This window comes from Coloeus monedula, assembly GCF_965178545.1.
Source record: "Coloeus monedula genome assembly, chromosome: 1".
Lineage (NCBI taxonomy): Eukaryota > Metazoa > Chordata > Aves > Passeriformes > Corvidae > Coloeus > Coloeus monedula.
The window spans coordinates 42200373-42215085 of NC_138781.1; the positions used below are offsets into that span (position 1 = coordinate 42200373).

A 14713-nucleotide genomic window follows, 5' to 3' on the forward strand; every position below is an offset into this window, starting at 1 on the left:
TTCTTGGGCACTCCTGCGTGCTGGCTCTGCCTCCCGGTGTGACTCCTTTTGGAAGTGCAAGCTGATACCCTTATTTACACATGCCATGGCCGGTTCAGTGCATCCTCACTGCATGGCTGGTCTGGATAATGACCGTCACTAATGACCGTCACGATCTGAACACCAGGACTGCCCCTTCTTCGCTGGCTCACACATGAGGAGGTCTGGTCCCCTCTTTTTTAGGCAGAGGTGCTCCTGGACTCTTTCCGGGGGGTTTGGGGTAGGTGTGGGAGGGCTTCCTTGCTTTGTAGAGCTGTGGGAAAGGCAGCAGAGGTCTGTCAGCCATTGAAGGGCTTTGTCTGAAGTCTCATTCCGGAATAGGTGTGTTCCCTATTGAATTACGTGTCTGCCAGAAGGCTTTGACCCATTTCAATCCTGGGTCAGGAGGTTTTCTGACATGTCATAGGATTTGGATTAAACCCTGGGGTAAGAGTGTTCAATCTTTAATGACGACATACTTCTGGAGCATATTTTGGCACGTGCTGCTTCCAGCAGTTTTCTTTCTTAGGAAATCTATCCTAAACAACAACTCTGGGGGGGGTGATTCTCTGAAGTGATGGTCAGTATTGCCACTATTTCAAGCCCATTTAACCTGTAGTGAGGGGTGTGCACTGGTGCTGCCACAGAGCCAAGAGCATGACAGACATTTTGAAGACTTGTGGGAAGATTCAGCACTGAAAATGGTCACTTGAAAGTAATTAAACAGGTATTCAGACAATTTTTAGAAATTCTGTGAAAGTAGAAGAGACTGAATTTTGGATTTTCATTAGGCAGAAGTGTTTTCAAAGCTGGGAGAGACTTGAGACCTGTAGCTGCTGCTTAAGTTTGATGCTAAGTGTTGTACTGTATAAATTATAAAATTGGTATGTCCATTATGACCACTGACATGCTTCTGCGATCACTGTGGATTTTTTTTTTTTCTAGCAAGGCAAAGCCTTGGAAAATCTCAGCAAAAGCACAGTCTTTTCCTTTATTTGGTGTGGTGTATAACCTGCAAAACCATGCAGAGGATTTTTTTTCCTGCCTGTACCTAGAGCCCAACTTCTCTTCTGTGCATCTGTCTCTCTGGAAGATGTTCCAGGTGAATCACAAAGCTTTCCTCCACTGTGGAGCTCTTGGCAAGACAAATGCTCCCAACTGCAGATGCCATAGAGTGCTTATGGAGGAAAAGTGATGTGTAGTGTGCTTGGTAATGAGGAGGGGACAGTAGTGAGTGGCTGATGTCAGCTCCTTGTAATGTTTGGTGTCAAAAAAAATGTTTCAGACTGGGAAGGAGAAGCAGTAGAGTAAAACAATGTATTGATTAGATTATTGCAGAGTACATTCATGTGGCCCTTGAAATTTCAGAGACACTTAAACAAGGTTCTTATATCTCTAAAAAATGTAGCTGGAAATTGTTTTTAAATTTCCTCATCTTTGCGTATTTTCTCAGTGTTAATAGAAATATTTTAAGTTTGAATCTTTCCATTTTTAAAACCATGTTTATCACCTTTTTTCTGACTGCAGCAGAAACAAGGCTTTATATTTTGTATTTCAGTCTGGATCAATCTGATTTATCCAGTAATTGTAAGCTTTTGCCTTATTTTTTTTCTTAAACAATATTTTTTCTTAGTAAAATACATTAAGTATTCTGATTTTGACTAGTCTGTGGATAAACCTATATTATTGTCCCAGAGTTTGGAAGTGAACCCTTTTAAATTGCTTTGGGCAGACACTCTAACTTAGAATTAACCTTGTGAAAGATTTTTGTATATAGATATATATGTATATATATATATATATATATATCTTATTTTGAGCGTTCCCTTTTGATTTAAAGGGGTTGCATTGTATGGAAATTGCCCTAATGTTACTGCTGGGCAAAGCACCCCTTTTCTAAAGAAAAAAGCAATGATTGTGCTCACTCTAGTGGCAGAAGGCGGAATTGTTGTATGTCACTTCATGGATGGTGTATGAGAGCACAAAAATTCTGATTTAAAGATATTTTTTAAGTGCAGTGAAAACATTGACTCTCTTGAGCCAGAGCTGGAAATAAATGAATAAGTAAAAAAAATTCTGTATCTGTAAATAATCTGCAAATAAAACAATAAATCTGTAAAATAATAAAAAAAATCCCTGGAAATAATACAATTAAATCTGCCTGTTCTTATGACTGACTGTCCTGGACAGGTTTTACAGGAACAGTAGAAACAGAATTCTCCTTTTCTCCCTCTTTTTTTTTTCTCCTTAAAAACCACGCCAGCACCACCATCCTGATAGGTAGCCAAGGGAGAAAAGGATAGAGATTGAGACATTGATAGGGTGCTTGTGCTGCTGCTGAGGTAGCTTCTAACTTGTCATTTATAAATGAAATAATGATGTGCAATAGTTTAGAACGGTGTCTCTGTCTTCTGGTCATAAATCTCCTTTGCTGGGAAGAAAAGGCAAGATGTCTTGCTTTCTCCTTGCTGGATCCTGTCCATGTTTGGGTAGCTTTACATACAGGAGGCAATTCATGCTGCAAATGCACAACTCTTGTAGTATCCATCTGCCATCATTTTCATCTGTGCCAGTAGCAACTCCATATAAATCCTGCAGTGCTGATGGTCGCAGGAAGCAGCTCTTGGATGAAGGATAGGAGAAGCTTCAGGCAAACGTGCCAATTTTTTTTTTTTTTTTTTTTTTTCCGTGAACCTGTTTTTATAGATGAGCCTCGGGGTTTTCTTCCTGTCAGTTCTACTGCAGTGAGACTTCTTTTATTGTGAAGTGGGTGTATACACATTTTTAATTGTGTTGCTGAGTTAACCACTCAGGAGAAATGCTGGAGAACGCCAAACCCTGGCATTGCTGGAGAGGAGTTGTTACATCGTAGCCTTTTTAAATGCAGGTTGAAAGCACAAATTTTCCTCTGCAGTTTTTAAGCTACTTTAAAAAGCAAAACTGGATACACTGATTCAAGCTCACACCTGCTTTTATGCCGGCTAACTTGTACCAGTGACACGAGAGGAGATGTGTCTCATGTACTAAGAACAAAGCCCTTTTTTTCTTTTTTCAGTGACTAATCTGATACTTTTGAAGTTCTCAACACTGCAGAAGAATTATGGCATTTATTTAAGGGTTTGAATATGCAATTAAACATCTAATTTTAAACCTGCACACTCAATAATATTGGACTTTGCTACCAAGTTACTTCCTTTTTATGGTATCTGCCAACTGCTGAATTATGCATTAATGCATTTGACATATTAATGCATTTTAGTAATGGAGGTACCTGATCAAGCAGCAGCCAAATGACCACAAAATAAATGTCTGAGTTGAAATCACAGAATGCCATAAACAACGGAAAACTGCTTGCCTTTATCTTGCACTGAAATCCCTATTTCCCATCTGACTTGAAAAACTGAACCCAGTTGGTGGAGCCCTTATAGTCTTAGGACCCAGCATCCCCTCTCATCCATTACCACATGCATTATTTTCTTGGGCCTTCTTGATGCTTTTCCCTCCCCCTTTCTTGGGCTCATTTTTTACAGGATAGTAGTATGTTCCTGTAATTCTAATTAGGTATATTCGGACTTGGTTATAAATTAAAATCAAATACTTAGCTATTACTAATACACTGTAGTTTACCTGGTTATAATGAGATACAGGCCTTTCCCAATTCCTGAGTGAAGCTTTCTCCCTTGTCTTTCAGCTGACCCGAAGCAGTGAAGGTGGCTGTGCACTGTCTGTGCTCGCTGAATTACTGCAGGCACTCCCCAGCTATTGCTGATCTTTGCTTTCAGTGTTGCCTGCCTATCACTCACTTGCCAGATTCTGTACGCTGGATGCTCATTGGGATGACATTTGAGTATAGTCCAGTTTTTCCCAGTGGGCAGGTGTGATACCAAACCAGTAGGAGAAGTGGCATTCTCAGCTCTAGCAGACATAGGAGCGTCACCCAGTTTGTACTGATCTGTTGAACAGCAAATGTGTCATGTAAGGGACAGTCAGAAAATTACACGGCAGGCGTTTAACACTGCAGGAGCAATCTCAGTATTTAACATGCTGAGAATACAGGCTAATCCCGGAAAGCTTGTCTAGATGTCTGTATTCCTTTGGCTCCTGAGGTATTTTGTAGATGCTGACGGCCAGTGTGAACTTTAAATCAATTTATTGCATATGTTTACATATGCAGCGAAACCATTTGCCATATCATTTAACTACATGGAGTGAATTGTTGACCATGAGCTGATCTGACCTTTTCAGATCTAATCAAGAAATCTGAAATATTATTTTAGCCTGTCAGCTCCAGTAATATGCTGTAAGAGTATCTGAATCTAACTGAAAATGTCAAATGTGCTCTAATATGCAACCCATCAAAGTTACAATGCAGGAACCAGTTAAGAATATAAATCTGTAACATCTGTGGTGCATCTCAATTGCCTGGGTGAGTTGTTCTGCCATTGATACAAGCTAGCTAAAAACAGGCATTAAAAGCAATTCTTTGGAATACATGTGAGATGTACAACCACTTAAATATTAAAATGATCTTGAAAGAGGAGTGATAACTCCAGGTTAGAATACTACTAGAAAAAACAGACCAGCATGAGTACTGTGCTCTAGTGCATGTCTGGCTAGCTTTACTGTGTGGTAATGTAAGATTAGTTGTCTCATGTAACCTCAGAATTTTCCTTTTTAGTTTTAATAATTTGCTGCTTGTGAAGATTTTGCTCTTTTGAGTAATAATCCATTATATAAGCTGAGGTATCTTTATCAAGCTTACTGCATTTAGTAGTAAAATTTTTAATAGTCTTGTGCATTTCATAAAAAATCTGCTTCTCTATTTAGAAGTGTTCTAAAACTCAACATTCAACAGCAGAGTGTTTAATGATGTTTAATTTTTTTCTCATCTTCAAAATGTCCATTCTTGGTATTTTATGAGATACTCAAATCTAGGATAAATGTGCCTTTAATAATTATTTGTCAAGCACAAGATCAATTGTTTATTGGGATAATTTCTGGATGATAAATTTGAGTTTCGATTAAAGTGGATGGGCATAATGAAAAGCAACTTTGTATCCTAAGAAAATGGTATTTTGTTAGCTAAACAGTCTATCAAAATTATTTAGTCTTAAAACACTTGTTAAACTAAAATTGAGTTGGTTTTATCTGATTGTGGGTAGTTCATGCAATTTGAGGTGCTATTAACTGAATTGCTACTATTAGTAAAATGTTGTTGGAAGTAGAATTAAAATGAACTATGGGAAGCATTGCTGAACCGATAACTTTGCACTTAAAATAGTGTGTTTTAAAGTACCCACTTAACGCTATTTGAACTGCTCTTACGAGGCAATGCTGCCCTCACCTGGTATGCTGCGAAAACCAGGAATTTTTATCCCCGTCTGAGTCAGTTCTAGAGCTTCCTATTAAAGATAAATTGGTGGATTGGGGGAAAAACGGGGGGAAAATGCTATTAAACAGACCATTATATGCTTTCTCTGTTAAGAGAGGAAAAAAAGCCCCAAACAAACCATAAAACAGACATTTGTGCAGTGCTTTTATGTATGCATGGTGCAGAAGTAGATGAATGTACAAATAATATGCATCGAATCTACTGTGAATACACAGTTGATGGCTGAATTAAGTTTGTGTGGCAATTTGGAGGATGAACTGAAGACAAAATAAACAGGTGCAAGGTAGTAGGAGGACAAATTACAAGAAACTTTTCTGCAGCAGTATAGTTTTGTCTTGTAAACATGAATGATGAATCACTAAACATTATATACATGTTCAGTTCTGCAATAGAGAAGTAAATGTGGCCATGGCCAGCAGCTTGCCTGGGAATAGGATTGGCTCTTGTGCAAATGAAGCTGTAGCAAAGCTGTCATCTGCTGTTGGGATCTGTTGATTACAAAGAGATCACCACAGGCTCAGGAAGTCCCTTCACTGCACATTCCTGAGAGCTGAGGAGCGTAGTCCAAGGAAATATTACTGCTGCATGGTCTGTTCTTTAATGTATTTCCTCAGATATCTGGTACTAAGTGCTGCTGGAAATAGAATGTTGGGGTAGAAGGTTCTTTAGCTTGTCCAGCTATGGCTGTTATGTGTTAAATGTCTTGCTGTTTGCTTTAATTTTGTAATCCTTCAATTTGTCACTGCTAGGCAATTTCACCGTAGTCCAGACAGCAGAAAGAGATAAGCTTTGTTTGCAAGTACAGGAATTTTAGTTCCCACATCTGAGTCTAATAAAGTGTGTGGGGTGGGATTAGCTTTTTGTGTTTGTGTGTTTTTAAGGTACAAAACATCACTTTCTTTATATAGCTAGGTTTATAGTTTATAGTTTCTTTTATAGTTAATTATAGTTAATTTTTCTAACTGCTGGACAACTTGAAAAACACACAGCTTTTTTTTCCTGTGGCATATGACTTGACTTATGTTTCGCTTGCTCCTCATTCCTTTTAATGCACTGGAGATCAACTATACTGGAGAAAACTGGAGAAAGTCTGTTAAAACCTCTGGTTCGCGTATTTCTTCATGTCTTAGATCTGAACAGATGAACAGATTGCCACATGAGGAGGGAGGTTTTTCCCCCAGACTGGTTTGCATGAGGACTTTGCTTGAGTATGAGTCCTCATCGACTGCTTAGGGTCAAGTCACGTGGGAGATGTTTCAAGAACTGTGGAATATAATGACGTTCCCAATGTGACTTAGTCTGCTGCACTTAAATTTGCATGTTGTAGTGGTGTTGATATTTTACCACAACCTTTTACAGTAAGGTCTAGAAGTTGTTCTGTGTCTCTGGTGCCTGCTAGTCTGCAGAGCAGGTGTGGACCATTTTGAGCTAGACTTCAACTAGTAAGTTACCTGTGGCTGTGGCAGATAGAACCTGAAGATCCCAGTGGTCTTTCACAGGCTGTTGTTTCTAAAGAGACTTTGCTGGCAGCAAAACAGCAGTATTTGCCTTCATGCACATGAGTGAGTGAGCTATAATAAGCAATCCTTTCAGGAGCTAGCTGTAAAATCACTGCAAGTATGGCTCCAAAATAACTAAAGGTTGAGCTAAATCAACAGATTAGATGCCTTTCCCTTTGTGACACCCTGCCACAGTAAAACCAGTTTTCTGTGTTCTTCTCTGTTAGATCAGTATTCTGCCAGTGCAGCATCCCAGCTCAGCTCGTCAAACGGTTCGTGGGAACAGCAGTGGTGTCACTCCTTGACCTAGAACAAATGTATGAGGTCTAAAGCTGTGTAACAGTTTTCTTTCTTCTCCGTAACTTTTGCAGGTATTGGGGCTGCTGGTGTGGACCCTGATCGCTGGAACAGAATACTTTCTATATCCAGCTTTTGGCTGGGTGATGTTTGTAGCTGTGTTTTACTGGGTTCTCACCGTCTTCTTTCTGATCATCTACATGACAATGACCTACACCAGGATCCCGCAGGTGCCATGGACCATGGTGGTAAATATACCCATTCTTTGTTGCTTCAGGTTTGCTGGGTTTTGAAGAGAATAAAATATCAGTGCATTCTGTGTGTTTATTTAAGCAACTCTACTTGTGCTCTTTGTAGATTTTCCCCTAATTACTGTGTGGCTGCATACCTGTAGTGTTTGACCTTCATACTACCCAGACACTTTAAAAACACTTTTTCTATGATGTTTCACCATTTTCTTCATTGGTTGATACAGTGACTTGATTTTTAATGCGTGTGTGACTGATACTTATGCACAGTGACCTCTCTTTCTCTCTGTAGTGGTTACATCCCATGAAGAATGAGTCTGTTGCTGCCTCTGAGCTAACAGACCTGGCCATATGTCTTAAACAGCAGGAATCCCTACTGGAATCAACACCATGCATTAGAAACAGGACTTGAGCTCTTAAAACATGAGTCTTTCTCTGCTAAAGTTAAAGCAAAGGTGGTTCAGAGGTAGCAACACTCTGACAATCCATATGTAGTCAACTGTGAAAATGGGGCTGAAAATTAGTGTTCTATATAGGTAAAATATGTACTATGTAATCCTTTGCTTTTAGCTCAAGACTTAAAGCAGATCAGATAAACAGCTATTGTAATTACAGAAAAATTTCCCAGGCACTTAAAATTCAGATCCAGTTTTTATGGTTTGAGCAAACCTGGCCAGCTCTAACTCGCAACAGTGTGTTTTTACCTCATTTGCATAACAACCTGGTCTTCAGGATAGTAGATCCTAAAAGTCATTGTCATTACAGCCAACTGGCTATTTGTGACCCATCTAAGAATCACTAGAAATTTTCTCTTTGCATTTGTTGGATTACAATGACATACTGTTCTTTTATTTTTTTTAACAGCTAAATATTATTGACTAGAATTCTGTTATTTTTATGATGAAATGTATTTGACTTCTGTGTTGCACAGCTTGTTATCAGCTATATTGTGTATGTGACTAAAATTGAATACTGGGATACTCTTCTCTTTTAGTGTTCCCATTTGCTGCTGCAATAAATAGCCAGCTATAGCAATTACTAATGAGAACAACCAGGATTATGTTCAGATAGCTTCTCTATTTTCAAGTTTCATAACCAGCAATTACCATTACGGCTGTAACACTGCTATAGAAATGTTGGATTATTTCAATTACAGCAGTAATGTGTCTGGGTGCATTTAAAGGTGGTGGGGGGGTGGTTTCCCCATTGCATTACATGTAAGTGAAGTACATTCAAAGGGAAAGCATCTTTATATCCATTTGAATAAAGCTTTGGTCATTACCCTTCTTTCATCAGCTGAATGTTATTATGAGACAACTGCACATAAATGAGTTGCCCCTGATCTATGTGGTAGACAAACTGGAATATTTGATTTCTTTCTATTTCATATTGAGTGTATTTCTTGCTCTGAGTTCCAAATATATTGTAGATGTACATAAATATAGGTCCAAAAGGTAATCTCCTTTTATATAAAGGGGTCATATAAAGAGAAAATAAATACAAAATAAATAAAAGTTGCTTGCTTTCCAGCTTGTTTTCCCCTAAGGTATTGAAAGAGCTTTTGGGAACAGCCTTTGAATTGGTCCTTTGCTGCTCCTGTCTGGCCAAGAACAACATTGAGTCTCTTTTCAGGGAGGTGTTTTTAGTCTTTGTTCGAAAGAGCATGACACACACCTTTTTGACTGAGTTGCAACCACCTTTACCCTATTCTGTGAAGAATCCTGAATTTCAGTATCTGCCAGTTACTGCTCTGCCTCCTTAGGGACAGTTAGCTCAAACTGTTCCTATTGTATGCAGTATCCAAAATTACATCTGGACCTCTCTGTCATAAATTCACTTTTTGCAGGTTAAGCACATTACCAAATTGCTTAAGATGCAGTTACTTTTACTGCAAATTAACCCAAAGGATGTGCTTCAAAACTGACTCTCCTTTATAGTGCAAGTTTTTTGCTAAAACGATCAATGGAAGCTTTTAAAATCTGGTAAATTTGAATTTAAGAAGCAGATGGTAATTTAGCATGAACCATTTGGTTTGAGAAATATATTGGCAGTAAAGGCCCAGTCAGCTTGCACTGCATTCCATCTTCCCCAACAGTGTTTTTTCCCAGAGCAGCACTTCTCAGAAATTATGTGCTTTTTTTCTTTTCTACATGACAAGATATTGCAGGGATTTGTAGCTTTCCGGGGTAATTGAGTCTTCTTGGAATGGGAAATCTGAAAATAACAACAAATACTCTAGGTATCAAATTTGGAGTTTCTAAATCAGTGCTTTACAGAAGTTCACCAGAACCTGCCAGTTGTTGGCATCTCATCCTAAAATTGACAGTTTAATATTTTATTGCTGTAATGCCCAGATCAAATGAGGGGTGACATCTGTGGGTAGAGATAATAGCTTTTATTGGACAAACTGATATAGGTGAGATGAACCCCACTTGTTTGTAAGTGTGTGAATCAAATCTCAAGTGCCAGTCCTTGTGTGCTGAGGCACTGCCCAGCCCAGTTCCCTGTGGAAAGGTAAGTGGATATTTTCCACTGTTCATTCTGAACTTCTCTTCTAGAACTGCAGCTCTTTTTAGATTTTGCCAGAGCTGGTGACAGATTAATTAAATAGGGAATAACTAGCATAAATTCCTAGCATCCACTGGGTCACACCATGGGAATTAATAGTTGGAGCTGCATCAGTATGGCAACATTTAGACAGTTACAGCAACAGTTAAAGGTTATGTTTGTGTGACACTCTGGCGTGCAAACCGGGGGTCCAGAAGCTGAAGGAAGCTCATTATGTACAATTTTAGGACCAGGTCTATATTGAGTTACCAATTCCTGCAACTGTAACTACATGCAAAGCGTGTCACAGGCATTCCACTTAAATTTGGCACCAAATTTGTATGCCTTAGACAAGCAGCAGAGTGGAGTTTTGGGGGACTTTTTTTTTTTTTTTTTTTTTTTTAAGAGGAAGAAGCTTCCATGACCAAGTAGTGAGAAAGTAAAAGACAAAGTATTAAAATCATGTACTTTTTAAAAAACCCTCATACATTTTTCTCTTTCATCTTCTCAGACATCTGTTCTCTCTTCCTTTCCTGTTCTTTCTCACGTGCAAAAACCAAACGAACTTTTTGTTTGCTCTCTCTGTCATGTGAGGTCATTGTTACCTGCTTTGCTTCTTTCTTAGTAATGAACATAAGTACCCTGAGACATTAACATTGCTCCTTGGAGGACAAAATGCAGCATCTCCCGTGGAGGGATCTTGATGACCCATGTAGTCCATTCAGACTGTTCTCCTTGGGTTTACCTGTTTCTTTCTTCTCTCAAAAACAGGCAGAAAGGAAAGGTACTGGGAGATGGAAGAATAGGAATGAGAAAAAAAAATGTCACCCTCTTTGTCTCCTTAAATACAGTAGAAAACAAAGTTTTGGAAGTTTTATAAATATTCTCCGTATGCCAGGAGTTATTGACACCTATCTTTGTGTAGATTAGAAATGTAATCAAAGTGCAGTGTGTCTTGTTTCTTTTTTTTTTGTTTTTTTATCATGTAGTGTCATATTCTTACTGCCTAACTCTCAGATTGCGATAACCAAATTGAGTCTTTATTTTCACTTTTGGAAAATCATAGCACACCAGCTTTAAGCCTTTTCTGGATTTAGTGTGTTGGAGAGAACAGTTTGTCCAAAATATGGTGTATTGTTTATGGATCTTCAAAGCAGTTAAATTTTAATCTTACAGATAGAAAGATGGAAGAAGGTAAAAATAGTTAAGAATTATATTTCTAGTGTATGCTGCATATGTTCAGCGTATTTCAGAAGAGAGTTTTGTAATGTTGGAAAACAAATGCCTGTACATATTAATTATGTGTGTTTGTCTTTTCAACAGGGTCTGTGTTTTAATGGAAGTGCCTGTGTTTTGTATCTCATTGCTGCCATTGTAGATGCATCTTCAGTTACCAAAGATTTGGACAATCACAATTACAACAGCTGGGCAGCTTCTTCAGTGAGTTCATTTTTTGTTTAAGTCAGTTCTATGTCCAATAAAGCTATAGAAAATGAAGGCTTGTTGGAAGTGTGGGTTGAAGTTGCAGGTGTTCTGCATTTTGAAAAGCTGCAGTGATACAGGTCACACACAAAAGCTATAGGTAGCTGCAATTTAGTTCATAATTTTTAGAGATGACTCGAAATTCCACCAGGAGATGACAGTCACATCAGAAAAGGCAGTAATGTTTTTAAGATCACACTGATTTCCTCCTCCCCTGCCCCCATTTATGAGTAGTTCTCTGGCTGAGGTCGGAGCCTGCACATCAGAGCAGACAAAAAAGATTGTGAGCATCAAGTCACCTCAGTCCACTTGGACAGCTTCAAAGGCAGTTTAAACTAACTCAGCTAACTCTGCACACTTATGGATAAGATGCATTCAGCTTTCTGTGGGCTGAGCCATTGTCCACATTGCCCACACAGCACCTTGGGGAAAGCCCTGGAGTGCTGTTGCTGTTTCCACAATGATCTTCCTGTTACGGCTTCAACTTTTGGTAGTCTTTCCTTTGAGTTGTGAGGGCAATGCCTGAAAAATCAGGTAACTTCACAGTTTTTTAAAGTGGATGAAATCACTACTTAGTCTGATATTACCGTCTTACTACTTAGATTTAGAAATCCAAAACAATCAAAGTGGATGAAAAATAACTTAAAACAAAAAAGGAACAGAAAAAAGCCTTGTCACTCTTTGAGTTAGGTGAACGCATTCAGTAGTAAAGTTAAGGGAATTGTAAAAGAACTTTTTGCATGTTGTGGCAAAAGTAGTCAAATTCAATTGTCCGCAGGAATTCCAAATTACTGAGTGTTCATGCTGCTACAGTTGTCCTCCTGACTATTCACAAATCCTGTCTGAAGCTTATTTTATATGGCCATGAACACAGGAACTCGAACACCTGCTCTGTTTTTGTCCTGGGAATTGGATCTCTACATCCCTGTCATTTCAGTGGTGTTCAGGGTCTTCTCCCCTTGGCAGTTTGTACTACAGATCTGTAACTCAGCCACTGCAGCTGACAGGAACGTGCTTGCTGCTAGATAAGCTTCCATGCTGATTCAGGTTTTATGCAAAACGCATGAATGTTCAGGGTCTCATGGGATGTTTGCATTCTCTTCTAGTACTTCCTAATAATGTTTATCTAATGCAGTATCTAAATAAACTATTAAATGTGGATTCTTGCTTTCCAAGTCCATTAAGGGTTTCATGGATAGAGAATTTAGCAAATCATCTATCCCCAATAGTCATTCTGCTAGAAAGATTTTACATGAAGCTTTTATTTAATAAGAAACAAAATAATTGGAAAAAGAAGAACGCTACAGTTTTTTATTGTAATAAGATTTTATATCATCATCTACAATTTTTGGTGTTACAGATCAAATTTGCATTAGACAATACTCACCAAGGGCCCTCTGTTGAAAGGCTTAGATTTCCTGCCTGGATGAATGCTCAGCAGTGCCTACCCAGGCCAGTGATGGCATACAAGCCAGGAACAACTGTAGAATCATAAAATATTTTTAGGCTGGAACGGACTTTTTGGAGGTTATGTGGTCCAACTCTCTCCCCTTCTACAGCAGGGCTAATTCATATCAGGCTACCAGGACCTTGTCCACTTGAGTTTTGAGTATTTTCAAAGATGATTATTCCTGTGTTTGATTACTCACACTGTGATTTTTTTTTTTCCTAATATCTAATTGAAATTTCTCGTCTTGTAACTTGTGTTTGTTCCTTCTTGTCCTGTCACTGCTCACCTCTTAGAAAAGTGGTGTTAATCTTATTTGCAGTGACAGCTTTGTTTGATTCAGTTACCAGCACAAAACATTCTGGTATTGTCGTTAAGACCATGTTGAATATTGTCTATTTTGAACAACATGCAGTGATTAACAGGAACTTAAGCACTAGTGCTGAATTGGACTTTATCAGTACAGCTGAAATAAATCTAGCCTGCTATAGAAGGCTCATTCTGTTATCGGTTTCTGACAAAGCGGTAATATGACAGTGTGGTTGCTGTCACTGTTATTAGCACTGAGGAGTATCTTTATTCATCAGTAGAGGACCTCTGGCGTTGGTAACCGTATCAGTAGTGCTGTTTGAGAACGTGTCTGGGCCTGCATTTGAATCCAGGTTTTCTCTGTAATCAAACAGATGCACTCTGTGCCATGCAGAGGTACAGGTGGGCTGCAGGCAATTCCTGGGACACAGCAGAGCAGGAGCGTTCACTCGAGTTCACGTCGTGCCACAGACAATCCCTCAGGCTCTAAAAGCAGCAAGTATTAGATTGGTGGCAGTCCAGTCTGCAAGATCCATACTGAGGCAGTATAATGAGGAATTTATAAAAGAAGTTGAAATATATCATGTTTTGTCTGCTCCTAGGCCTGTATTTCTATACGTAGCATAAGCTCACTTTTATACAGTGTTGACTGAGATGGCCACACAAGTACAAGGAGGTGAGAGTGTGCCATTGTAGTCAGCTTGCTATTTTCCTTTTTCCCAAGTCCCATAACTGTTTCTTTTTCTTAGAAATGACAGTGCTCTCAAATATATTTATTTCCTAATCTTTTTTTCCTCTCTCTCTACAGTTCTTTGCCTTCGTGGTTACCTCCTGCTATGCTGGAAATACGTATTTTAGCTTTATATCCTGGCGATCACGAACTTTGCAGTAAATACTTTGTTGAAGTGAATTCTGTAGTGTAAAGTACCTTGAGGATTATTCGCCTTCGATAAAAGCTTGGAAGAGGGGTGAGGTATTTTTGAACATTTCTGTTAGAATTGACACCATATAAACTGAGATCAAATGATTATTTATAATAACGCCATCTTTAGATACATTTAACCCTGACTTTGTACTATATAGTAAAATTTCATATTGCTTCTTTTAAAATTAACACGGTATTTTTCTAGACATTGTATAGTTGTTACTACTAAACCTTTAATAAATCTTATGCAATGTGCCACGTTTGTAAATGTAACTTTTTAAATGATATAGGTATACTTTTGATACTGAATGCTACCAAAACTGATATTGTATCATTATTATGTATGAAAAGTGACATTGTGCAGAAAAAACCACCTGAAAGTTAAATAAATAAATAAATGGTCCAACTGTGCTTGTTTTGTAAACTGGGAGTAGAAGCTGCTTTTTAAATTTCTTGTTCAGATTGTAATATATACTACTAAGAATTCTGACAATTCTGTCAGTGTGCATATTCTAACAGCTTCTCACATCACAAGGTTGCTTTTGGAGC

General features: G+C 38.5%; 1 protein-coding gene across 1 annotated transcript in view; it reads left to right on the forward strand.

The window, feature by feature from the left end:
• The window catches only part of CMTM8 (CKLF like MARVEL transmembrane domain containing 8), a 35269-nt gene extending 20767 nt beyond the window's left edge, over positions 1-14502 (forward strand). The window contains exons 2-4 of the mRNA XM_082283088.1: positions 7281-7454; positions 11325-11441; positions 14048-14502. Coding sequence (XP_082139214.1) covers positions 7281-7454; positions 11325-11441; positions 14048-14131 — 375 coding nt within the window. The 3' untranslated portion in view covers positions 14132-14502. The remainder of the gene's footprint in view (positions 1-7280; positions 7455-11324; positions 11442-14047) is intronic.
• Positions 14503-14713: the final 211 nt, after the last annotated feature.